General features: G+C 45.6%; 1 protein-coding gene across 3 annotated transcripts in view; it reads left to right on the top strand.

Annotated features, from left to right (window-relative positions):
* Gpt2 (glutamic--pyruvic transaminase 2) overlaps positions 1-26356 on the top strand; it is a 37319-nt gene that overhangs the window by 5117 nt on the left and 5846 nt on the right. For all 3 annotated transcript variants that reach the window (XM_047528454.1, XM_047528453.1, XM_047528455.1), the window contains 7 exons: positions 3976-4065; positions 6549-6657; positions 11954-12087; positions 14318-14561; positions 18465-18544; positions 20632-20768; positions 24797-24971. In XM_047528454.1, the coding sequence (XP_047384410.1) occupies positions 3976-4065; positions 6549-6657; positions 11954-12087; positions 14318-14561; positions 18465-18544; positions 20632-20768; positions 24797-24971 (969 nt within the window). The remainder of the gene's footprint in view (positions 1-3975; positions 4066-6548; positions 6658-11953; positions 12088-14317; positions 14562-18464; positions 18545-20631; positions 20769-24796; positions 24972-26356) is intronic.

Genomic DNA, 26356 nt, shown 5'->3' with positions numbered 1-26356 from the left:
ACTCTCACCTAATCTCTCAATCATAGGCAAGGACAGTGACCAACTCCAGTTTCTTCCATCTTCACTTGTCTTTTCATGTAGGGGACTTTGTGCTGAGCTTTGGCTTCCTCTGAAATGCACCTGTGGGTTCTGATTGGGGTGGAGGCAAGGGGCCTTTACACGAAAGGCTTCTGGGGCCTGGCATGGCCTTTCTTCTACCCACTGTACTCCTTCCCTGTATCCACTTCTTATTCTTCACTTCCTGTCACTGTGGCATGGGTGATTCATAAGTATTTGTTTGCCTCTTCTTCCTTGCTATGTTAGGGGTATTTGTTGAACAAAAGTTCGGTTCTTTGGAGAGTAGCTGTCCGTATTTTCTTTTTGCATTCTTTTGTTGACAGATACTTAGGTTGATTTCATATCTTGACTATTGAGAACAATGCTGTAGTCAATATGAGAGCGCACATCTCTTCAAGATACTGAGTTCATTTCTTTTCGCTATATACCCCAAAGCAGGATTGCTACATCATGTAGTAGTTCTATTTTTTTTTTACTTATTGAGGACCCCCCATATAGTTTTCCATGATGATTGCAGTTTATATTCCCACCATCAATATATGAGGCTCATCTTTTCTCTACCGTCACCATTACTTATCTTTTCTCTTTTTAATAATAGCCATCCTAACAGGCATGAATTGATCTCTCATTGTAGTTTTGATTTGCATTTCATTAATGATGTTGAATACCTTTTTCATATACCTGTTAGCCATTTTTATGTCTTTGAAAAAATATTCTGACTCATTTGTCCATTTTTTAATCAAATTTATTTATTTGCTGTTGAGTTGGGGTTTCTTACATATTTTGGGTATTAACCCTTTATCCGATATATGGTTTGCAAATATTCCTATTCTGTAGGTTGCCTTTTCATTTTGTTGATTATTTCCTTTGCTGGACCTTGAGCCTCATAGAATCAGCCTATTGACTCTCAGTGGTGCTGGGCTGATGAGCTGCAAAGGACAATGATAAATCTCTTTTTCTTCTCCCTACTGTAATATGCTGTTCCCTCAGACCCTGGGAACCTAACTCCTGAGCCTTACCTGAACCAAAGTGGTAAGGATAGAACCCTACCTACATAGGTCCTTCCCTCAGTGCCACATAGGGAGGCAGTTCTGGGTGGGATGCAGGGTACACGGGGTGGGTTATACAGGTGGATTAGACAGGAAGGCTCTGGGTGTGCAGGTGGATTAGATAGGAGGGCTCTAGAATATTTCAGGAGGAAACCAGGGTATTACATGCTTGTTAGTCCCTCTGACCTGGCCCTGGGCTGCAGTGATGTCACCATTGGGTATATTTACCCAGGCCTAAGTGAGTCACTATAGGCAGGAACCTGCTTGGTGCTCCCTGCTACTTCCCAACTCATGTAGGCCTTGTGTGCCCAGATGCAGGAGTCTGCCCAGAACAGTCCTCTCTGTGTGGTTGTTCATGACTGGGTAGTAGACCGATCCCCTGGTCTATTCAAGGAAGCCAATTTCCTGTCTCCCATCTCATCCATCATGGTAAAGCATCCAGGGTCTGTGGGCACCAAGACCCAAGAAAAGAGATGCTCAATGTTCCCAGCCTCCATGTCGCCAGGCCCTGAATTGGCTGACAGTGCCAACGGGAGGGTACAGGAAAGGAACATCCAGGGCTCTGTTCCAGACGTTATTCTCTTCCTGTATTGGGCTGGCCTAGGGCCCAGGTCTTGCAGCTGTGTGTTGGTGCCTAGCCCTCAACTATGACGGATTTATTCCTTAACAAAGAATGGGCTGTGCCCACACCACAGAAATCACCTGTGTTCAGCCTAGGGACTGTGGTGACTGAGGGCCCAGTGCCAAGTGGTTGGATGGTTCTGCCCTTTTGCACATAGTGACTTGAGTAGTTACTTGGCTCCTGCCAAAGGGCCAAGCCCTGGGGCCACATGCCCACAGCCTGAGTCTCTCCACCAGGCTGCTTTTGCTGAAGTCTCATCCTGGTACAGTGGGTGGTGCTGCCACCTGCCTTGGCTCCTCAGACACATTGGCAGCTTCTTGGTGTCTTAGGACACCAGTTTTGGCCAGTCCTGAAGAACTCAGTGGGAGGGGCACAAGAGACTTAAAAGTTCTCCTTTTCCCTCAGATACATAGCTTTTAGAGACTGGACCTCATTTATGAAGATCCAAGACCATATCTGGGTTGCCCTCCTTAGCCCACCATGCCTTCTCGTTTCGGAATGGCAAGTTAAGCCAGGAAAATTTGTTTGGCAGTAGCTGCTTTGGTCTCATACTCAGTGGTTTTTACTCAGGGTAATTTTTATTTTTATTTATTTACTTTGGTACTGGGAATTGAAACAGGGGTGCCTTACCACTGAGCTTATACCCCCAACATTTTTTATTTTGAGACAGGGTCTTGCTAAGTTGCTGAGGCCAGCCTGGAACTTGAAATTCTCCTGCCTCAGCCTCCTGTGACTGGGATTATAGGCTACCACCTGGCTGTATTACTGATTTTTAAAAAGTGGTTTTCTAAATTTGCTCATATTTAAGCATTGTGTGAAATGGAGGGAAAAAGTAAGTGTCAAAATCATAGGATTGTATCTTTAAAGTTTGTATTTGGGGTACCTTATGGTCAACTGGAAATGGGAACATGGACAGGCCTACTCACCCCAACCACCTTTCAATACTGCCACTTCCTTACTTGACCCTTCTTCTTCTACCCTGACCCTTATGGTCTTGTTCCTGGACCAACTTTATAAGATGATAATGTGTATACTCTGCAAAGTGCTTTCCTACTGTTTACCTCAGATTATCCTTTCAGCTGCCCTGGGAGGTCCTTGAGCCTGTAGTTGATTGTATTTCTCCCAGTAGCTAATTCTAGATTGAGCAAGGAGCCATGCAGAATTCCCACGTGTCCACAATCTTCTATGTCAGACTGCTTTTTCACCTTTGCAGCAGCTGAGGTATCTTTCAATCCCCTTCCCAGTGACACCTAAGTATCTCTGAGTTCTTCTCTCTTTGATCTCTTTTCTGTGAGAAGCACATTGCTCAGGCAGTGGTTGGCCTCAATTTTGTTCTTCAATCAATCTTTCATTCCTGCTGCTTTTTTTAAAAATGTGAAAATTAGCCCATATTCTACATTCTGCCAAGGCAGCATTGCAAGAGAATAACCCTAAGTGTTCCTTGCTGATGAGTGTGTTCTGGGGGTGATGGTGTCCTCAGTGTCCCTGGTTAGTAAGCTGTTGATATGGAGTTGCAGTTGGGCACAGGGTGCAGGGGAGTGGAGGATCCTTTCTCTGTCTCTGACATTTGGCATGTTCTGCTGCTAACCCCTACCTCCCTTCTACCACATTTCCCCCAGAGCCACCTTTTAGATATCCCTGTGAGATGAATCAGGCCATAGACCTGCAGCATCTCAGGATGCCTGAGCCACCTAGGAAAGCTCTTCCTGCCTTTCCAGAAAGTGGGAGGCACTGGAGCATAGTGGTTAAATATGATCTTGGTGACATAGTGGCACACACTTGTAATCTCAGTTACTTTGGAGACTAAGTTAGGAGAATCACAAGTTTGAGCCAACTTGGACAACTTAGTGAGACCGTGTCTCAAAATAAAAAATAAATAAGGGCTAGGAATGAAGCTCAGTGGAAGAATGCTTTTGTAGCATGCATGACACCCTGGGTTCAATCCCCAGTAATATACACACTCAAAGAATGATCTTGGGTTCAAATCCCTGTACTGTTGTTTGTCAGTTCCTTAACCTTTTGGAGCCTAATTTCCTTATCTATAAAATAAGATTAATGCTAGTTCTTCCTTATGTGGTTGTTGTGTAGGTTAAATGAAACCAGGTGTGTCAAGGGCTTGGCACCATGCCTGATACTTGGTAAGGCTGAAAATAGGACTGCTTATAAATATCCTGTGGGAACACTGCTTGGCCTCAGGAATCCAGGGTCTGAGAATCTTTAACCACCTGTTGCCTTCTTTCTGCTCAGGGTATCAAAAAACCATTCACTGAGGTCATCCGAGCGAACATTGGGGATGCTCAGGCTATGGGCCAGCAGCCAATCACCTTCCTCCGACAGGTGAGTCAACCCATGGGAGATTAGGGAACTGGAGGCTGGGAGGGGCCAGCATGGACTTGTAGAAACAGCCACCATCTCCTTGTCCATCCAGCCCTCTTAGGACACAGTAAGGCACAGAATCTCTCAGGTGCCACTGAAGTAGCAGCCCCTTCAACTCTCTGATGCCCCTGTTCTCTACCGTAGTTCCTCTCCTTCCAAGGTTGTCAAAAATTCCTAAACCTATTTTGGGGTTACTCTGATATAAGAAACTTCCAGGAAGACTCATCCATAGTGCTTGATCCTGGATGCTGAGGTAGGAGCCTGGTTGGTGAGGGCATCTGTGGGTTATGCAGTAGCTGGGCAGAGAGGTGGTGTGTGAGGGTGAAGATGTGACCTCCAGAGTGAGACATCCCCCATTTGAGTATTGATTCTGCAACTTACCAACTAGGTGACTTTGGGCAAGTGGAAATCACTAGAGCTTTTCCACAGTAAAGTGAAAATCACTTTGCTGGCTGGTAGTCTCTTCTCCAAATCCAGCCCTGCCACTGACCACAGCAGATCCAGCCTCTTCTGCATGGTGCTGGCTGCCTCCAGCCTTCATGTATCTCCTGTGATCTTCATAAGTGCCCCTGGGAGGAGGGCAGGCCAGGGCACTGCCCATTGTGTAGAAGAAGAAAAGCTGGATTCCAAGAAGCTGGGAAGTCACCTGGCTGGTGTCACGGGACTGCTGGAGGCCTTGGTGAGGTGATGAGTGCAAATGCTTCCCTCTAGCCCAGCAGGAAAGTGTAGGCCATGGCTGCCATTGTCACTGGCTGCTCTCCTGGCTGCCTTCGATGTGAGGCAGCTCACTTCTAAGGGCTCTAAGAGGAGGCGGGTTTGAAAGTTTCAGTTTGAGACACCACCACAAGCATATCACATAGGCCAGTTGTGGGATTGGTGGACTGGAAAGGGGGAAATCAGGGTGGGAGAATGCACAGGGCAACCTGAACAGAGGTGGGAGACCCAGCTGTGGAAAGTTTTCTATGGGGCAAGGACTGAGCCTATTTGGGACCAAAATATAGTTTTTGTGTGGTTAGTTTCACAATCTGGGGCAGGCAAGGAAGTCAAGTGTTGGGCACCCCAGTTCCCTTTTCCCTACCTGTGTCTCTGACTACAAGGGTGGCACAAAGGAGGAGCAAGCGTGACCTGCTCTTTGGAGCAGAGGGCTGTTGTGAGGAGGGGGTCCCAGCCTGCAGCCCCTGAGGGATTTGACAGAGTGTAATGGGGAAGAGAACAAGGATGGCACGGGTCTGAGAAACGTCCTATGGCCACTGCTGCTGACCCTCAGAGTGTACCAGCTGCCCATGGATATCAGAGTCCCCAACTGGGCCCAGGATGGGGAAATGGCTCTGACCAAATGGGAAAGGGAGCAGTCCACACAGTTGCTCTGCCAGAGAAATGCAGGCAGGAGAAAGGCAAAGGTCCCTGATTGTCCTAGAAGCATGGATTTTGGAGGGGAGGGCCAAAAGTAGCTTCTCAGCAGAGGTTCCCCACATAACGCCTATAACTTAGGTCATAAACAGGATCTAAAGCAGGACTTAACCTTTACTGGCTTGGCAGTTGCGTCCCCAAATCCAACCCTGCCACTGGCCACAGCAGGCCCAGCCTCTCCTACAGGGCGCTAGCTACCTCCAGTCTTTGTGTATCTCCTCTGATCTTTAGAAGTGCCCCTGGGAGAAGGGCAGGCCAGGTCACTGCCCATTGTGTAAAGGAAGAAAAGCCCAGCTCTAAGAAGCCAGGAAGTCACCTGCTGGTGTCAGATCCCTGCCTTAGTGCACCTGGCTCAGCTCCTAAGCTGCCAGCTTAGACTTGCCCCGTGAGCTGGGGTTTACTGTGCTTTTGCACACCTGTCCTTGCTTAATCCTCTTAATTTATGAGTTCAGGCTGATTTTTCTGTTTAATTTATGAGTTCAGGCTGATTTTTCTGTTACAGAGATGAGAAAACTGTCCTGTTTTTAGATGTCAAGGAAAGCGGGTGAAGGGAGGAGGCCCAGGGAAGAGGGCTAGGTGTGGAAGGGAGCTCAGGCTTAACATGCCAAGGGGGTCTTGCACCCCTGATCCTGTCAATGGGGCTTCACCTGCCTGCCCAGTCTTGGTCCCCTGCTCAGGAGACCCCTGGCTCTTGTGACCTTGTATGCCACTGTACTAATTATGGGCAAGTTGAGGCCAGGGGCTTTGAAGCAGCCTCACTCTTTGCCTCAGCTCTTCCAGCAGTTCCTTCTTGGACCCCCAAATCCAAGTCATGGTGCCTCCTGGCTGTCAGCATGTCCCTTCTGTTGCAGAATCCAGTGTCCTCCCTTCTCCCCACTCCCAAACTCTCACTGAGAGTTGACTGAGCCCTCACAGAGAGGCTTGTCCCTTGAAGTTGTCATCTTCCCAGCATCCCCTGCCCGGCTCCTCTGTGCCTCTCCTGGGGCTCTGGGATAGGGGTGCTGGGAGCTTAGCCTGCACCCTTGTTCTCCTAGGTGATGGCACTGTGTACCTACCCAAACCTGTTGGACAGCCCCAGCTTCCCAGAAGATGCTAAGAAGCGAGCTCGGCGCATCCTACAGGCTTGTGGCGGGAACAGCCTGGGTGAGGCCTCAACTCCTTAGGTCCTGGAGGAGTGGGGTATGAAATGAATGAAGGATTATGCATGTGAGTGTGAATGTGTGAGATGGCTGACATGTAGTGTGCATGCAGAACAACAGTGTTCTCCCCATTTGTACTCTTAGCCCTTGTTACTAAATTGATGGTATAAATGCTGTCTTGGGGGTGCAAATTCAGGTGCAAGTGCCTGTATTTTGCTGGATTTGGGTTTCACACCTAGGAGCCAACTTTAACAGCTGGGCCTTTCTTCTGCAAGAGCAGAAGGTTTGACGCATTGATCAGCAGGCTAAATGGAAATGCAGTGCCCGGCTTTGCTCAGCATTCCTGCTCTCTGTGGCCCCCAGCCAGAGACGTCCCTCCCTGTATCTTTTGGAAGGTGACTGCCAGTTGCTAGGAAAGGGAAGCACCCTGCGATCCCTCTGGTCCCCTGTTTTGTGACTTCCTTTAGTCTGACAGTGCCCCTTACCCCTCCCTTTTCACTGTGTTGCTGTCACCCTAGTCTTTACTCCCCTCTTTGTTAAGAGCCCATGTCCAACTGTCTTCCTCCTCAGAGAATACCAGGCACCAGGGGGCTCCATTGCAGGAGGTCCTGGAATTTGGCCTCTGTATATGTGAAAATGATATTCTCTCTACATCCCCTGCTGAGATGGATTTCCAGCCTCTGGGCCTCTGACTCTTTGTTCCTCTCATTCCCCTCTTGCTTCTATTTATTTCCTTCTCTCAACACGTACACGGGGAATTCAGCTTCCCTTGCCTTGAGGAAACCAGTTGTTTTTGAAGCTTTCTTAGGAAGTGTGCCCTAATGTTCTGAGATGTGGAGCTAAGAGGAGATTTTTGTGGCTTTCTCAACCACAGATCACCCCTGCTGGGATCAGCCTCTCCATCTCTTCCCTTACCTTTTTTCCATTTTATCCCTAAATTGAAGGCCTTGTTATTACCCTCCTGACTGCAATCACTCCACCAGCCTTCTCTGAGTCTGGGCAAGGTCCTTGTGGTGTCCCTCTCAGGAAAGAGCTAGTACCCCTTACTTCCCTGCCTGTCAACCTAGATGGGATGTGGGCCAGTGCCTTATGGGCCAGAGCCTAAACCACAGGCTGGCAGAAAGAGCCTGTAGTCCAGAGACTCATCCACTGGCTCCTCTTCCTCCTGCACACTCTGCCCAGCCCAGAGGACAAAGGTGCTTCCTCAAAGACCCCTGTGGCCATTAGGTGCCATGGTGCACACCTGTAATTCCAGCTACATGGGAGACTAAGGCAGGAGGATCACAAGCTTGATGCCAGCTGGGCAATTTAGTGATACCCTATCTCAAAATTAAAATAAAATAAAATAAAAATACCTGGAGATGTAACTCAGTGGTAGAGCACCCCTGTACCCAAAAAAATAAACAAAGAAAAGAAAAACTGTGGAAACCCCAGAGGAGAGGTGAAGCAAGGCAGAATGCCTGATGTGTATGATGTGAATGTTAGGGGAAGAAGGAGGAGATCCTTGTTCTGGAGTACTAAACTTCATCAATAGATTTTTGTAACTGTGTCAGCCAGAGCTGGGGGTCGGGAGTAGGGTTGGGAGACTGTGTCTGTGGAAGCCCCATCTTGGGGTGTTAAAAGAGACCAGTTGACCTTTGAGGTTTTTGTGACCTGTACTGAGTTCTGTCCTGGGAGCTTGTGAACACAGAACAAGGTATACCTGAGCCTCTCTCCTCATTCTTGAGCTAAGAAGGACTTTGTCCTCACCTAGGCTTATGAGGGAGGTTTATGTGTATGCTGAAGCCCCTTCTTAGGGGCTCTACCAGGCCCTGCCTATCACAGGGGGACTGGCACTGTGATGTGACAGGGCTGTGAAGGTATCACTCCCTGTCAACTAAGCCTTGTGCAGCCTGAACAGTTTCCTGCCCATAGATATAAAAGGAAATGGAACATGTCACTGTTTTTCCAGGGCCACCCTGACCCAAGTGGGGACAGTTATTTATTACATGAGATCTTGAAGTTCACCCAGGACATACTTTTATCATGCCCTTTAAAATTATTTCTATCTGGAACTGGGTGTGGTAGCATGCTCCTGCAGTCTCAGTTCTTGGGAACTTGAGGCAAGAGGATCCTTTGAGCCTAGGAGTTGTCTAGGCAACATAGTAAGACCTCTCCTTTTTTTTTTTTTTTAAACTAGGGCTTATTGTCAATTTGACAAGTAATTCAGTTCTTAGATTGTGTCTGGGTATTAACCCATTAAGTCCCAAATTTTCTAATCTATGTAATAAATGTAAGTGTTCCTATAAACGGGTTAAGTAGAATGGAGGTTAAAACCTAGCATACCATCTGGAGGAGGGGGGAATCTATGTGCCTTTGTTCAGCCTCTCCCTGAGCACAAACCATTACCAGGCAGTGTTCCAGATACTGAGTGACAGTGGTGAATAAGGCAGGTGGAGTTTCTGTGCTCATGAGGCTCACTATCAGATTTGGGAAAAACATACTTTAAAAAATAATTCATTTGAGCCAGGCACAGTGGCGCACACCTGTATTCCCAGCAACTGGGGAGGCTGGAAGCAGTAGGATCTCAAGTTCAAGGCTAACCTGGGCAACTTAGACCCTATACCAAAATAAAAAGGGCTGGGGATTTAGCTTAATGGTAGAGCACACCTAGGTTCAGTCACCAGTACCTAAAAAGTCAATCAATCATATGAATATGTAATTCCCAGTTTTCATGACTTATTGGAGAAAGGGCAGAGAGCTGTAGGATTATATCAAGGGATTCTAATGTAGAGGGAAGGCTTGAAAAGAGAAAGTGGCATTCAAACTCATGTGGAAGATGAGTGAAAGATAACTCACAGATGCTAACCAGACACAGGGAACAGCATGTATAAAGACCCTGAGGTTTGGGAACAGAGTGTGATCTAGTGAAGGGGTCTAGGTATGGCAGTATTTGCTGAGGTGGGGAGTTTGGCAGTGGCGATGGTGCTCGTTTATAGACTGTGAAAGTAGATTGGCCATTATTCAGGGCAGTGAGTCCTAAGCAGAGCGTTGACAGGATGGGTTCTAGCAGTGGGCTAGGTGTTCTAGGGGAGATGCAGGACTTCTCTGGTATAAAACAACTGGAGAAATTCCAATTCAGGAGATAGGCAGGGAGTGGGATGGGATTTTAGGGCAGACTAGCAATGAACCTTGAAGGATCAGTGTGGTTTGGAGAATAACAGAAGATCTAAAGACGAGAAAGAAACCCAGGAGCCTCCTTGGAAGGGTGGAAGGTCTGTGGCCAGCAGAAACAGAGCTTGCCAATGAGTGAGGCTCTGAGAATTCAAGGAAGCAGCTGGGCTTAGAGATAGGAAGAAGGAGATACCTGACTGGTGTGGGATGGCCAGGCCCATGGAATGGAAGGTTGGGGCGGCGGGAAGTGGGGAGGGTAGGGGCGGAATTGAAAGAAAACAGAGGGAAAGAGGGAGCGCTGGAAGGTGTCTGAGTATGGTAGCTCAGAAATATCAAAGTTACTCAGGAAATAAAGGGTTCACTAACATCAAAATTCATATACACCTTTTTATTTTATAAAATACTTCAAATGTATTAGAATACTCAAATAACGTAAACAGGCTCCTGCCCTCATCACCATGATGCATGTTAATGTTTGTCACTTAGCATCTTACGTATTGGTTCAGCCTCCTCATTTTATATCTAGTCAGAGGGGAAAAGGTGAGCCCAGTGCCGCATAGAGTCTGAGGCAGAGCAAGAGCTGGTGCTCTCTCAGAGCATTTAATTGTGTTCCTCTTGGGTGCCAGGACTGGGCTGATATATGCTGCAGCTCCAGAGAAGCTGCTACTTGCCAGAGCCCCATCCTGCCTCCTGGTGGGTGGTCTTGCAGTAGTTATACAGAGACTAAGCTGGTTTTCTTTGAATATGGTATGAAATTCAAAAGGGGTATACACATACACAATGAAAAACCCACCTCCCACTTATGACCTTCAGTGCCCTTGTGCACTTAGGAAATTCACCTCACCAGTTTGTATCTTCTTCCAAAGAGATTGTGTTTATGGAAGTACAGATTTCCAACTTCTTTTAAAAACCATAATGACCTGATTTTAAAAAAATCTAGGACTAGAGATGTAGCTCAGTGATAGAGCACATGCCTATCATGTGTGAGGCCCTGGATTCTGTCCTGGCATACCACACACACACACACACAAAACCCCTCTTGTGTAGAGCTATAATGAGCAGTTAGTAAAAGGCACCAATAGTAATGTTCAGTTTGAATAATTTTTACATATATACACACCTTTGTAGTTCCCCACCCAGATCAGAGACTCGAAAGGCTCTTTTCTACTCCTTTCTAGTCAGAACCCCTCACACCTGGAGTAGTTACCACTGTTCTCACTTCCAGCACCATCAGTTAGTTTATCCTGGTTTTAAACTTAATGTTGGGCTGGGATTGTGACTCAGTGGCAAAGCGCTTGCCTAGCATGTGTGAGGCACTGGATTTGATTATCAGTACCACATAAAAATAAATAAATGAACAATGTAAGCAATATCTGACTTTGGATTCTAAATGAAAGCCTAGGGATATTCTTGACATGGAGTGGAATCAGGGAGTGTGGCCAGTAGTCCCAGGGATCTGTGATTGGTGCTGGTCAGGGCTCTGGGCTGTTTTGAAGCATGTAAGTGTTGACCCATTCTGTCAAGTTATATGAATCCATGTGTAGGCAACTGTCATAAAAGCATAGAAGATACTTTTGGGGTGGGTACCAGGGACTGAACTCAGGGAGACTCAACCACTGAACCACCCCAGCCTGATTTTGTATTTTATTTAGAGAAAAGTTCTCACTGAGTTGCTTAGGCCCTTGCTAAGTTGCTAAGGCTGTCTTCAAACTCACAATCCTCCTGCCTCAGTCTTACAACCCGCTGAGATTACAGGCATGCACCACTGCACCCAGCGAAAATGCCAGATCTAATGGCTATTTTTACACATAGAACATGTATAAAACCCAGGAGGGTGGGTTAAAGAGGTATGGGCACAGTTTAACTGGTTAGGAGCCAGGGCCTGGAATAATAACATATAGTAGATATTCAGTAAATGTTGAGTGATGAATGGATGAATGGAAGGATGGGTGGATGGATGCTGCAAGTCCAGGTAAGTGGTTAAGCAGCTTACCATAATTCCAGAGCCTAGAACAGTAGGAGTTGGCTCCCAGCTGAGACGACCCCTCCAACCATTCCTCCTCGCAGTTTATTAATTATATGGCTGTCACACTGATTCTGTGGAGCCAGACATCCCTCTAGTTGCCATCTTGCTTGCTGTCTTACAGGGTCTTACAGTGCTAGCCAGGGTGTCAACTGCATCCGAGAAGATGTGGCTGCCTACATCACCCGGAGGGATGGCGGTGTGCCTGCAGACCCAGACAACATTTACCTGACCACTGGAGCGAGCGACGGCATTTCTGTATGTGTGAGGGTAGCTCATTTTTACCCAGTGTTATCCACATAAAGAACAGCATGTTAGGGCCAAGTGTTTGAATTGGTTAGCAAGGAACAGGCCTGGTAGGTTGGGTAGGCCACTCTTTGGTCCCCCTGTCAAGGTAAATTACAGTCTTTGCCACTTTTAGTCTTTATGAGCCTGGGTACAACTGCAGCCTCAGTTTCCTTCCAGGGTACATACCAATAGGTTCTTTCAGCTAAAGAGGAGCCGTGGGGCACTTGAGGGTGCCTGTTGGCCTTTTCACCACTCGACACCGACTGGTGTCCTCCTGTGCCAGGCACGGAGCCAGATGCTGGAAAGACCTTGGGGAGACAAACATATCATGTGGCCTCTGTCTATACACTCGTGCTGGAGCAGACCAGTATTAATCTCTTATAAATAAAAGTCATATCACAAGTTTTCAGTTTCTCTTCTACAGTGAAGAGAAGGACAAAGTACTGTAGGAGGGAGCAGCAGGGACTCTGGCCTCATGTGACAGGGTCAGGAAGGCTTCTCCAGGGAAGACAGGATACACAGGGGTGAACTGGGGAGGCAGAGAAGGTATGTGTTCTGAGCTGAAGGTGAATGTGTGCAGAGGCCTTGAGCTGGCAGTTGGCTCAGTGTTTGGAGATGGAGTCTGGGGGGATGCAGCACAGCAAGGGACAGTTACCAGAAATATGACCTGGGGAGACATGATGGCTAAGTTCAGGGGGAGAGAGGCTACCCAGAGAATTTAGGTCACTGTTCTAAGAACAACCTATTGAAGCAGGAAGGACCAATAATTCAATAAATATTCCTAAATTTAAGCCTTGGCTGGGAGAAGCCTAGTTGATGTGAGGAAACATTTAGGAGGTGAGAGAGATTGGGGAGTCAGCCATGGGTTGGGGTCAGGGCAGTGGGGCGATGGTATCAAAATTCTGGGCTGGAGGAGTCCAAAATTCTGGACTTGAAGGACTGGTCACCTTCCTTTTGTGTGTGTGTGTGGTTCTGGGCTCTAACCCAGGGTCTTGCTCTGCCAGGCAAATGCCCTACACTGAGCTACCCCCAGCCCTGGACTCTTGCTTAGCCTCTTCCTCCAGGCCCTGTCTTGACTCTAGTGCTGTCAACTCACCCATTCTCCCTGTTGAGGAACAGGATGCTATCTCACCCTTTTTCTTATCAGGGCTATCTTAGTCTCTTGACCTCAAGGGCTCTTGTTTTTGATGTTTGTTGAATGTTTTATTCCTTTCTCAAAACCTTTCAAATAAGTGCTGGATACCTGGAGCCATAAGGAAACAGGTCCAGAGACATTAAGTGTTCTGCCTGCTTTGAATCAGTTCTTGTGACATCTGGGATTCTGATATTGAAACTCCAACCCCCAACCACAGTATCTTCCCTTATCTTCTGCTGCCATGGCCCCTTTCCATTCCCAGAGAAGCCCAGTATTGGCAGAGATCCTGGAGGAGAGGAGGCATTCTTGCAGCAAAAAAGGACCTATGCCATGCATAAGGTGGAGACTCTCCCCACAGATGGTTTTGGCTTATTCAGTGAGTGAATTATTGCCACCTCCACCAACACCCCACTGAATTCCCACGGCCTGGTTTCTCAGGAATCCTGCAATCATGTACCCTGCTCAGCTTTGAAAACAGGTTGGAGGCCACCTGGTGGCAGAAGATGGGTATTTTATTCTATTTCAACAGCCCCTGTTGGGGGCTCTCATTATTACCACAGATTCTAAATTAGTTTCAGGGGTGGAGTCAGAATAATTCTGAGAGAGGGTCAGTTTGGGGTCAGTTTTAGAAGTACTAAACATACTCATAAGTTTTGAAGTTTTTTTTTTTTTTTTTCTTTTTTCTTTTTTATTTTTTTTTATCCTCTTCTTTTTTGGTGGTGCTGAGGCTTGACCCCAGGGCTTTGAACCCAGGGCCTCATACATACTAGGCAAGTGCTCTACTACTGAGCCATACCCCCAGCTCTGAAGTCTTTAACTGTATGCCATGCATTGTACTAAGAACTTTGAAACATTCTATTTTGCTTACTCCTATAGCAACCCTCATTTTGTAACTAAGGAAACAGACTCAGGGGAAGTGAAGCAACTTGGATGGGGTTGCACTGGAAACAGACAGTGGGGCCACTGTGAAAGACTGGGGCTGGGACTTATCCAGTTTGTCTGCTCATCAGCTCTCTAAGGATGGGGAATGGCAAGGAACCTCTCTATGTGACTTTTTGGTTGTAGACAATCCTGAAGATCCTGGTCTCTGGGGGCGGCAAGTCACGGACCGGCGTGATGATCCCCATCCCACAGTATCCCCTCTACTCGGCAGTCATCTCTGAGCTCGACGCCATCCAGGTAAACTACTACCTGGATGAGGAGAACTGCTGGGCCCTGAATGTGAACGAGCTTCGGCGAGCAGTGCAGGAGGCCAAAGACCACTGTGACCCCAAGGTGCTCTGCATCATCAACCCTGGGAACCCCACAGGTCTGCACTTAACTTCCTTGACAGTTTCTTAGGGGTGGGGGTGACTGCTACACTGGAGATTTCCATACTGAAGAGTTAAGAAATAATTCAAGATCCTCTCTGCACTCAGTTTCCCAATCCAATTCCAGGTTTGCTAACATAAAGCCATATAATTTGCCTCAGGCTGCCTTAGGAGGTGAGCAAATGCAGGCATTTTCTTGGGCAGGGTTGTGTATTATTATTAAGACCAGTTTTTTTCTTCCTGTTCTCCATGTGTTTGTGAAGACTCACCTCCTTGAGGTTATTCACTCACCATCCATCATCATTATTCCAAGGCTTCATTTTACCTTCACTCCCACTTATGTTCTGAACTGGTTTTCAGAATGCTGGTGTATGCATTTTTGGTTTTCTTTGATACAGCATTGCTATGCACCTTGAGGCCTGAGGAGGAAATGCCATATTAAAAACAAAAGCAAACAAACCAAAAAACAAAAAGAGGCTGTTTTTAGAAGTTGAAAAACACCCCCAATTTTGCATATTTTTCTTTAAAAGAAAAAAAGAAAATACACAGTCCTGCCTGTTTTGATCTTTCTGGGTTGCTGGCTTTATATGCTCTAATGCTATTTGGATGCAGAGAACAAGGACTCCTCTCTCTTCCTTTGTTGAGAGAAATTGGGTTGGGGCCAAAGTGTGTTGAAGTTGATTGTGGAATCTGCTTCTCGGGAACATCAAATGATGCTTCAATCAGCTGAAAGCACCACTTGAATTCCTGAATACAGAAAATGGGTGCAGCTGGTGTTAACACTGGTTTATTTACCTCAGTGCCTTGTGGGGAGGGATAAAGATTCTAACCATGGTGGAATAGGAAACTGACAGAGCTGGGTTCCCAATTAGACTGCACATTAGAATCACAAAGGGAGCTTTGAAAAAAATTTCAAAGTCTGTACCCCAGATCCTCTGAGCATGAGGCCCAGGCATCAATGTTCAGTGCAGCAAATGAGAACCACTTTCTTAGAATTGTGATTCTCAAACTATAGCTTGTTAAATATAGATTGTGGGCCCTGCTCCTGGAGACTTTCATGTAATTGGACTGGGTTGTAGCTTGAGTATTTCATTTCTAACAAGCTACCAGGGTGACAGACGCTTCTAGTGGTCCCAAGACCACACTTGGAATAGAAGTCCTACAACATCTTAGGAAGGACTGTATTCCTAGTCTACATTAGAATCAGTACTTTCTTGGCCAGATATTTACATAAATCTTTTCATTTAGCTGTCTGGAAAGAAATAATGGCACCAGAGACTTTCCTATTCTAAGTAAAGGGATTGTGTGAATGTGCATTAATATAAATATTTTTATAGAGTAATTTTATGAGTGGCAGACTCTGGTTTTGTGGTCTGAGGCCATGTTCAAAAATCAGTCAGATATTAGAAGTGAGATTATAGAAAGTAGAAACTCACCTGGGGTAACCAGGTATCTTGACTTGACCACACACTGTGGCCATTTAGGTAAGAGACATCAAAATGGACTGGAGTATTAAGCCAGGGCTATTTTGGTTTCAGAATAGAAATCCAACTGAAGACTGAAGGAATTAGATTGTGGGTCTGTTAAGTCTGGGGTAAAGTAGTACACCTGAACCAGTGTCATTGTCAGAAGAACCTCAGTCCATTTCTCAGCTCCGTTTTTCTCTGGATTGGATTCCTTCTCAGGGAGAGTCCATCCTTGGAGGGACCTTCAGCAGCTCCAGCCATTGCCCATCAGCTGAGCAACCTTATTGGACAGCTTCTCCCTAGTTTTACCAAAAGTTTTAGGGCAGATTCTTAGTGGCCCAGGTTGGGTCACCTGCCCTTTCCTGAATCAGTTACTAAAACTCTTGTCTGGGTCTCTGTTCATGTCCCCATACTGGAGGTCTCCATGGGACACTCATGATCTGTTACTCAAAGAAGTGAAGGGTGCTCAGAAGACAAAGCAACAGATATTCCTGTCACCATGGGAAATTCCTTCTGGCCAGACTCTGGTGAGAGGCACTTGGGAGCCCTTCTCTAGCCTTTGAGGCCTATAATCCTGTCTCTCCCAGCTGGACACAATTATGCCCTGATCCTTTGAAAGTCATCTAAGACTTTCCTTCTCTACCACTGTTCATGAGTTTGTCCCTTCAGTGGTTCAGTTGGCATGCTCTAAGTGACTGCTGTGTCCCGTTTACTGGAGAGACATAAGTTATGTCCTATCCTCAAGTTCGCATCATGTGCATCAGTGGAATTATTTGCATCCATTGGATCTCATTTTCTCTACCAGGTTGAAGGCTTTTGAGATTCTGGTCCTTCCTCAGTTTCTCTTTGTGTTCCATTTAACATTTAATGAACATGTTTTTGCACATTCTGGTGCTCAAATCCTTGCTTACATTCCAACAGGATACAGTTGTGGAATCAAAGATATGAGAGGGAAAGACCCAGAGGGTTTGCAGGCAGGTTCTGCCCTTGAGGTAGCCACCACCTCTCTGTCTGTGAGAATGGCTGTTTCCTTATAGAAACCAAGACCTGCCACCCTTCTGGAATCCCAGAGCCTTGTGCTTGCTTGATATGAAGCCCAGTAGGCACTTGGTTGGCAGGAGAAAAGACAGTCCCCTAATAAAGAAATTAGTTTATTGCTTAGATAGTTTAAGGCAGAAATTGTGGCTGAATCATACCATGCTTTTTCAAGATAAATGTATATACATTTTTTTCCAGGCCTTTTTTTGTATTCTTGCATAGACAAGAATATAGGTATTTTATTTTTAACAAATAAATAACATTATGCATACTTTTCTGCATTAAAATACATATGTGTACACATATAGTACATGTCCATATGTTTATGCATATATGTACACAAACATATATATGTTTATACTTATATATATATAGTTCATACTTATATAATACACATAGATATGTACATACATATAGTAAAGAAATATGACCTTTTTAAAGATTGACAAGCCTGATTATAGTGATTATAGTGATCATCTCAAGATGATATTGTGAGCACCTCAGACATTTCCAGTGCACCCTTAAAGTAGGTCTCAGAAAATACTGGGGAAGGGTCTCATTTTTACCTTTTTGTTTTTGTTCCTTTTCCCACCTGTGGCATTTCCTGTGACCTGCTGGGTTGTTGTCTTTTGTTTGCACTCATTTTTCTAAAATGGATGGTGATTGTTTTCTTTGTTAGTTTGGAGTCAAGTCCTAAAGGAGGGGCGACTGAGCCAGGGAAAACTGTAGAGTGCTCATTATCATGGTCTTTAGCAATTCTAGCTTTTCAGAAGCAGCTGACAGGAGATATCAAAGCTGTTGCCCAGACTCATTCATTTAGCATTTATTCTGCAAATATTTGTTGAACACCTGCTGAGTGCCGACTTTGAGGACAGTGATGAGCCAGAATATCTCTGCCTTGTGAAGCTTTTGTGTGCCTTTCTGGGGAGAAGGTGTTTACAGAGGTTGTAAGCACCCCCAATTTTGCTCTGCTAACTCTTACCTAATTACTACATCAGTGTAATTCTCTCCATCATTTGTGCATGTGAGGGTGCAGGAAGTAAACTGATAGCTTTAACTTTCATTTTTATTTTCCTGTATTTCATGATACTTCCCTATCTTCCTGTGCTCCAGAACAGACAAATAAACATTGCATGCACACACACCCCACACTCATAACAAGAAACTGAGTGTCAAACACTACTCCCTCCATAAGTGGTTGCAGTGAGTCAGACAGGGGCCAACCCTCTGGACATCCCTGGAGGTGAAGTGCACCATAATGGACAGCCACTAGAAGGGTGATCTCTTGGGGTCTTGAGGCAACACAGGACACCTGAGTGATTCTGGGTGGGATTCTGACCTGGGGACAATTTAAACAGCATTACAACCTACATTTTGGTTTTCTTGGGGATTTTATAGGCCAGGTACAAAGCAGAAAGTGCATAGAAGATGTGATTCACTTTGCCTGGGAAGAGAAGCTCTTTCTCCTGGCTGATGAGGTAAGAGCAGTCCCAGCTGCCCTCTCAGAGAGGGGTGGGGGTGAGCTTTCTCTTCTAGGGTGGGATCCAGGCATGAATATTTTTTAGCCAGAGAGAACTTTCTAGGTCTTAGAGAAGTGATTCTGATCAACAGTGTTCATTCTAACAGCCTATGAGTTTGTGACCTAAATTATTCCTGTATTGGTTTGGACACTAGTTAGTTATAAATTTCGGAAATTTAACACAAATCATTTAAACTTAAAAAAATAAAAAATAAGGAAAAGAAAGTAGGGTCACAGATGTGTGACTAGATCCAGGGACTCAAGCCATATCTTCCATATTCTCTCTCCTTTCATCTCTCTGTGTTGGCCTCATACATAGGCCTGTTATCGTTCCAGCCTCGAAAGAGAGCTTTTTATTCTGGTAGTTCCAGCAAAAGTCTCAGAGTTTCACTTCATTGGTCCACAGCTTGGGTCACACTACAGTTGCCAAATCAGTCACTTTGGCCTGTGGGTTGTAATATGCAAATTGGCCTAGCCTAGAGCAAGGGGCAGATGTGGAATCCCTCCCTTGCCCTGTCTTCTGCAAACCCCCAAATGAAAACCGGGAGAGTCATTCCTTGAAGACAAATCATGGGACTTAGAGAATATGTGCCCCTTGGCAGAAATGACTGATGCCCACTCCATAAAGCTGCAGTTCTGTGCCTCCTTGTATTTCCATATCTACCATCTTGTTAACTCTCTCAACAACCTGAAGAGGGGATCTTAATTAACCCTATAACTTTTGCTTCTTGAACTCCAGTTCTGTAGCTGATGCCTGCCCATTCTTTTTCTGCCTTGCAAGGAAGAAATTGAGGACCCATCAATTCCATTTTCATTTCATCTTCATTTCTGCATGGTTTCTGGTTAGTTGTAGCTTCTATCTTCCTTTCTTTGGTTCTTGGCATTCCCCACCTCACTCCCATGCATATACACAGCTTACCCACCAAACTGTTGCCATTGTTATTATTAATCATAGAGGGACCTAAAACTTTCATTTTTAAAGGAAAGAAGGGACAGCAGAGAGATCCATGGTTTTCCTTATGAGCCGGAACACAGCTTCCCCTCTGGGTCTGGGAGGATAAGGAGGAAGAGGTTGGTGCCTGGCATGTTGAAGATGGAGCCTAACACTCCCACTGACCCTTAGGGTGTCCAGAAAGCTTCCATTTCCATGATTCCAAAATGGGTGTGGGAATTTAATCTCAAGAGTTAAATTTAAACTGAGCATGGTGGCTCACATCTGTAATCCTAGTGGTTTAGGAGGCTGAGGCAGGAGAATCAAGAGTTCAAAAGCCAGCCTCAGCAACTTAGTCAGGCTCTAAGCAACTTAGTGAGACCCCGTCTCTAAATAAAATATAAAAAGGGCTGTGACTGTGGCTCAGTGGTTATGTGCTCCTGGGTTCAATCCCCAGTATCAAAATAAATAAATAAAAAAGGTTAAATTAAATTTAACCCTCAACTTGCAGGCTGTGAGTACTAGACTGTGGAGACTGGGAGGAGCAAAATGGGTATGGGTGCTGCCTTGGCAACAAAAAGTAGAGAGAAAAAACAATTCCAAACTGGGTTAAGTGTTGTGAAGGAAACCAAACAGAGTAACTGCTTAAACAGGCAGAACATTAACTGCTCATTATTCATATTGTTAAAGGAAGGTTAACATCGTGCTTTTGGAAGAAAATTTTCTTGGGAATATGGGAGTTCTTGGTATGATCACTGGTCTGAGAAGTTAAAAGGAAGTCTGGAGATTGGGTGGGAATGAATGCGGGAGAAATCAAGTGAACTCCTGAGCTATCTTAAGGTCAGTGTCTAACCTGAGGCCTGTTCTCCTGGCTTGTTCTGGAAGGTTCCTTCAAAGCGTATTCTGGTTCATTCCTGAAAGTGGCAGTAGAGGTTGGGCTGGCTGGTCTTTTCAGGTCTGGGCCTCATAACACACAACCTGAGGGTTATCCCTCAGCATACATGACCCTTCTCCTTGTGCTCTGATGTGTTGGCTACACTTGGCAGCAGCCTTCATAGGCTTAGGTCTCTCAAAAGAACTTGCAGTAACTGTCCTTGTGGTGTCCTTTCCTGCAGGTGTACCAGGACAATGTATACTCGCCGGATTGCCGATTCCACTCCTTTAAGAAGGTGCTTTACGAGATGGGGCCTGAGTATTCCAGCAACGTGGAACTTGCCTCCTTCCACTCCACCTCCAAGGGCTACATGGGCGAGTATGTTGGCTCCACCTCCCCTGTCCACCCCTACTTTCCCTGGGCCTGCCTAGTCTCAGTGCATCTGCCTGCTCCTCTGCCCTACCCTGTGACCCACCCAATTGACTGGAGGGAAGGCAGCCTTTATCCATTGCTTCTGCTGACTTAAGAATCAGGAGACAGCGTGTGCCTCCCCAAGCAGAAGCTCAGGGGTGTGAGAACCATCATTGAACAGAAGCTCACATTTATAAGACCATGCTTGAAAGAAACCAGACTGTGGATAAATGACAGAAATGGAAAGAGGATCCCACAGTAATTCCAACACCTAGAATTTTCTGCCAGCCCTGTCACTGTTGTTCTGTTGTTCTGACATCGATTAAAGTCTGCAAGGGGTACAAATTTGACAAACAAATGTCATTAAGCTGATGGGCAAAGCTCTGCTTGGAAGGCTACCTTAGCACTGAATGACCTCGGGGCCAAAGGGTAAGCTCCAGTCCTGTGTTTGTTCATTTGACTAGTACTTCCTGAGCACTTACTGAGTCCAGTACTAATCTTCACTCTGAGGATACAGCAGTGAACAAACTACAGCAGTCCTTGCCCTCACAGAACATGTGTTTGAAGTGGAGGAAGGCAATAGACAAATGAGGAAAGTCACATGACAAGTTGAGAAAAATGACCCGAGGAATGCTGGGTGGGGGAGTATTGCAGGCTTAACTAGTGCACCCTCACTGAGGAGCTGACTTTTGAGTTAAGACCCAAAGGAAGGAAGGGAGGGAGATATCTGGGGGAAGACACTCCAAGCAGAGGGAATAGCACATGCAAAAACGCAGATGTGGAAGCACACATGGGCACTCTGGAGGACCAGCACCAGGGCTGGAAAGGATGAGCAAGGGGAAAAGTAGCAGAAGTTGAAACCAAAATTATAGAGACCAGATCACTTGATTATTTTCTGCTTTTGTTCAGAGTGAGATGGGAGCCATTAGTATGTTTGAGCAGTGGTATGACCTCACTTTACTTATGTTTTCTTAGATTCCTTCTTGTTGCTCTGTGGCAAAGCAGGAGCAGGGACTCAAGCCAGGGGACTTCTATAGTCCCCCGGGCAAGGTGTCATGGATCAGGGTAAAGATGGGGAGAAGGTGGAGTTGAAAGAATTTGCTGATGAAAAAGATAAGTGAGAGCGGAGTCAAGGATGAATTCCAAGTCATTTGTTCAAACACCTGGAAGGATGGAGTTGCCATCAACAGATGAGGCAGGTTTGGGGAGGAAAAGAGAGGGAGTTTAACTTTGGACATGTTAACTTGCTAATGCCTATTTGATGTCCAGATAGAGATGAATGGGTGAGTCTGGAGATCAGGGTGGATATCCTGCTTGAGATTTAAATTTGGGAGATGTTAGTGTATGCATCTTTGGTTAGTTAAAGCTCCAAACATGGAGGTCTCACATGGAGAGAGCTTAAAGAAGAGGTCCAAGGACTGGACCTCCACTGCTCAGAGGTTGGGAGAAGAGGAGGAGCCTACAAAGGACACTGAAGGAAAGACCAGGAGTTTACAGCTACAGACATCATTCCCAGCAATATGGGGTTCTTATGTGCCAAGTGTGGGGAGGGTTCTTATTTGGTAGGCTGGAAACTGGTATAATTGTGAAGCTTAAAGAAATATTTTAGCCAGTTTTTGGGGACTGTCCCCTTGGGATGGTTGCCAGACTGTTGTTGATTTAGTGTGGTATTGTCAGGAGTTAGTTAATGCAAGTCTTTCTAGTCTACCCAGGTAGCAATGCTAACTCCTGGCTGGACTTTTGTGTACGGTATAGAGCAAACCTGTACTCTCTTTGTTTTTCAAACTCAGGTGTGTTCATCACATATCTACCCATGTCTCCATCTCTGTTATTGATTGGGCTTTTTAACAAACAGTCCCCAGAATGTTTGTATCCCAAGTTATTCCCCATCATTCTCAGATCCTGATTACCTAAGACTAGAGTGCTTTGCACAATTTGATATGTATTTTTTTCTTTTGGCAACAGGGATTGAGCCAAGAGGCACTTAACCACTGAGCCACATCCTCAGTCCTTTTTATTTTTTATTTTGAGACAGGGTCTCACTAAGCTGCTTAGGCTGGCTTTGAACTTGAGATCCTCCTGCCTCAGCCTCCCAAGTCACTGGGGTTACAGGTGTGTACCAGCACAATTGGCCACAATTTGATTTTCTGCTCATCAGCAGAGTGTTGAACAGAAAATTCCTTTTTTCAGCTTTTATTGAAAAAAAGGAAAACTTTTCCAAAATGCCTTTATCTTTCTGTCTTGGAAGCTCCAGTTCAGGGATCAGGTAGGAATCTGTCTTTGCCTGTTCAGTTTAGATGCATGATCCAAAAATGTTTTACTGAGAATCTCATCATGTCAGGTTCTCTGAAGTTGTGGGTGGGTGATGCACAGAGAAAGGTAACCAGGTCCCTGCCTCAGGGTACCTGGGTTTTTGTGGACATTAGTGTGATTACTGGCAGACACAGACCAGAAAAAGAAGCATAGCTCCAGAAAGTATGCCTGAGATTGCTGATTTGGTTGAGGAAGATTTTTTTTTTTTAAACTCATTGTATTCTCCCAGCTTATTTTCATATGATTTGACTCTATCAGGCGTCTTTTGGCTATAATATACTAAACTCAGTTTGCATTGGCTTACACCAAAGGGGCATTAAAAAGAAGTTCTATATTGGCAAAAAATTTAGAAGTAGAGTCGAATCAGAGGACTTAAAGATGTCAGTGGAAACCAAGTGATCCCAGCAATTCAGGAGGCTAAGGAAGGCGGATCCTAAGTTAGAGGTTAGCCTCAGCAATTTATCAAGGCTCTCATCCTTGATAACTTAAAGATAGGGTCTCCTATCTAAAAATGAAAAACAAAAAGGGCTGAGGATACAGCTCAGTAGTAAAACACTCCTGAATTCAATCCCCAGCACCACCCACCCGCAAAAAAAAAAAAAAAGATGTTAGTGGAACCAAGACTGGTAGTGCACGCCTATAATCCCAGCAACTTGGGAGACTGAGCCAGGAGATCACAAGTTCAACACCAGCCTAGGCAACTTAGTGAGACCCTGTCTCTAAAAATAAAAAGGGCTGGGAATATTACTCAATGGCAGAGGGCCTTGGGTTCAGTCCCTAGTACTGGAAAACAAGAGGCTTAGGGGTGTAGCTCAGTGGTACACTTAGCATGCACAAGGCCCTAGGTTTAATCCCCCAAATAAAAAAGCAAATAAAAAAATGTCATTAGGACCCTGTCTCTGTTTTTCTGCTCTGTCTTATTTCCTTTCTCAGCTCTGCTGTCCTCTGGGTTGCCTTTGTTTTCAGGAAGCAAACATTTTTCCTACAAGAGTCCTGGATTCCCATTACCATCAGTGAATCAGATGTTTGCCCATGGAGACCACGCAGGGGGATGCCAGGACTTCATCTTTTGAGCAAAGGCTACTGTATTAGGTTTCAGGCTAAGTTGCTATAACAAAACAGCCCCAAAATACAGTGACTCAGACAAGATGGGCATGTCTCTCTTCTTGACATAATGGTCCAAAAGTGGGGGAAGTCCAGGGTAGTCTGTGTTCTAGGAACTCATTCAAGGATTGGAGCTATTGGCTTTGCTTTCCCTGTCCATCCCTAGTGCTTGGGCTTCTGCTCCAGTATCTCCATCTCTCGGGAAGTGGGGAAAAGGAAAGAGGAAGGAACACACATTGCTTCTTTATTTCTTTTTTTTTTTTTTTTTTTTTTTTTTTAATAATTTTTAAATGTTGATAGACCTTTATTTTTATTCATTTATTTATATGTGGTGCTGAGAATTGAACCCAGTGCCTCACACATGCTAGGCAAGCGCTCTACCACTGAACCACAACCCCAGCCCCACTTTTTCTCATAAAAAAGTGAATTTGTACATATCACTTCCATTCATGTTTTTACCAGTAGCAAGAACTCAGCCACACCTGGCCATTTGGTGTTAGGGTTGGTATGGTTATAGATGCTGGCTGTCTGAATTGGACTTGTAAATGGTGGATGTGTCGCTGTTCTGAACCCTCTAGGTGTGGCTATAGAGGAGGCTACATGGAAGTGATCAACCTCCACCCTGAGATCAAGGGCCAGCTGGTGAAGCTGCTGTCAGTGCGTCTGTGCCCACCAGTGTCTGGACAGGCTGCCATGGACATTGTTGTGAACCCCCCAGTGCCAGGAGAGGAGTCCTTTGAACAGTTCAGTAGGGTAAGTCTACTGTGACCTGTATACATCATGGCTACTGGCAGCGTCACAGGTGAATTCCTGCCATGTCTGGTGAATTGGGGTGCTGGTGTGTATCTGTGTTCCCCAGGGGACACTCATGGTGCCTCCTGGTACTTGAACCACCCTCATGAGTTGGTTAAGTCTGAGGATGCATCCGGCATGTTTTGAAGTGGGAGCGCTATGACTGCGTATGTGTGTACCCACCCCACCCTTCCTCTTCCTTGAATGCAAGCATCCAGATGGGCAGGCACCCAAAGGGAGGGGCCTCGTGTCCTGATAACACTCTCAGGGGATTCTGTTAATAGGCTAAAAAGAAGGTGAAGTAGAGGGGAACAGCATCAGTCCTAGGTCATGGAACTCTCTCTGGCTTACCCAGCTCCATGTGGTCCAGTCTGAACCTTTCAACTGTTGGACAAAAGCCCAATTCTATTTTAAAACAGAAGAGGAACTTATGGAGCTGGGCATGGTGGTATGCATCTGTAGTCCCAGCTACTTGTGAGGCTGAGGCACGAGGATCTCTTGAGCCTAGGAGTTTAACACCAGCCTGGGCAACATAGTGAGACCTCATGGCAAAAAAAAAAAAAAAAAAAGGTACCTATGGGCTATGTAACTAGAAGTTAGCTCACAACTGGTCCAGACTCATATTTTTTTCCTTTTCAACTGTGGTAAAATATACAATACAAAAAATTTACCACTTTTTATATACAGTTCTATGGCATTAATGATATTCACATGCAACCACCTCCACCGTCCATCTCAGAACTTTTTATGATACCTGTTAAATGGTCACACATTCTTTTCCCCAGCAACCACCATTCCATTTTCTGTATCTACAAATTCACCTGTTCTAGATACCTGACACAGGTGGAATTATATAATGTTTATTCTCCTGGGAGTGGCTTATTCCACTTAGAATAGTGTCCTTGTGGCAGCCTGTGTCACAAGTTCCTTTGGGACTGATGGCTGTTGTGTCATTGTATGGATTATCTACATTTTATCTGCTCATTTGTAGGCTCACACCTTTTAATCCCTCTTTCAGCAGTGCTCGCAGAAGTCCTGGATGACTCTGCTCCAGCTTTGGGCACATGTCCAGCTTGAACCAGTCACTGACTCTGCTTTGCTTCATCTGGGTCATGTGTCCTGTGTATACCACATGGACTGAGAGTAGGGAGGGGGGTTCTTCCAAATGAAGGGCTGACTCCAGAAGGAGACCCATGTCTACTAGAAGTATTTCTAGAATGTTCCTCTCAGAGCCAAGTCCATTAGACTGATAGGCAGGGACTGGTTTTGCTCATTTTCAGAAATGACATCCTCATATAAGAGTAGATCCTATGACCTGGGCTACTCAGGATCTGCCCTGTGACCTG

The sequence above is a fragment of the Sciurus carolinensis genome, chromosome 16, assembly GCF_902686445.1.
Source record: "Sciurus carolinensis chromosome 16, mSciCar1.2, whole genome shotgun sequence".
In the NCBI taxonomy this organism is placed as follows: Eukaryota; Metazoa; Chordata; class Mammalia; order Rodentia; family Sciuridae; genus Sciurus; species Sciurus carolinensis.
The sequence above is the reverse complement of the archived record's forward strand: the minus strand, read 5'-3'. Positions and strand labels throughout refer to the sequence as shown.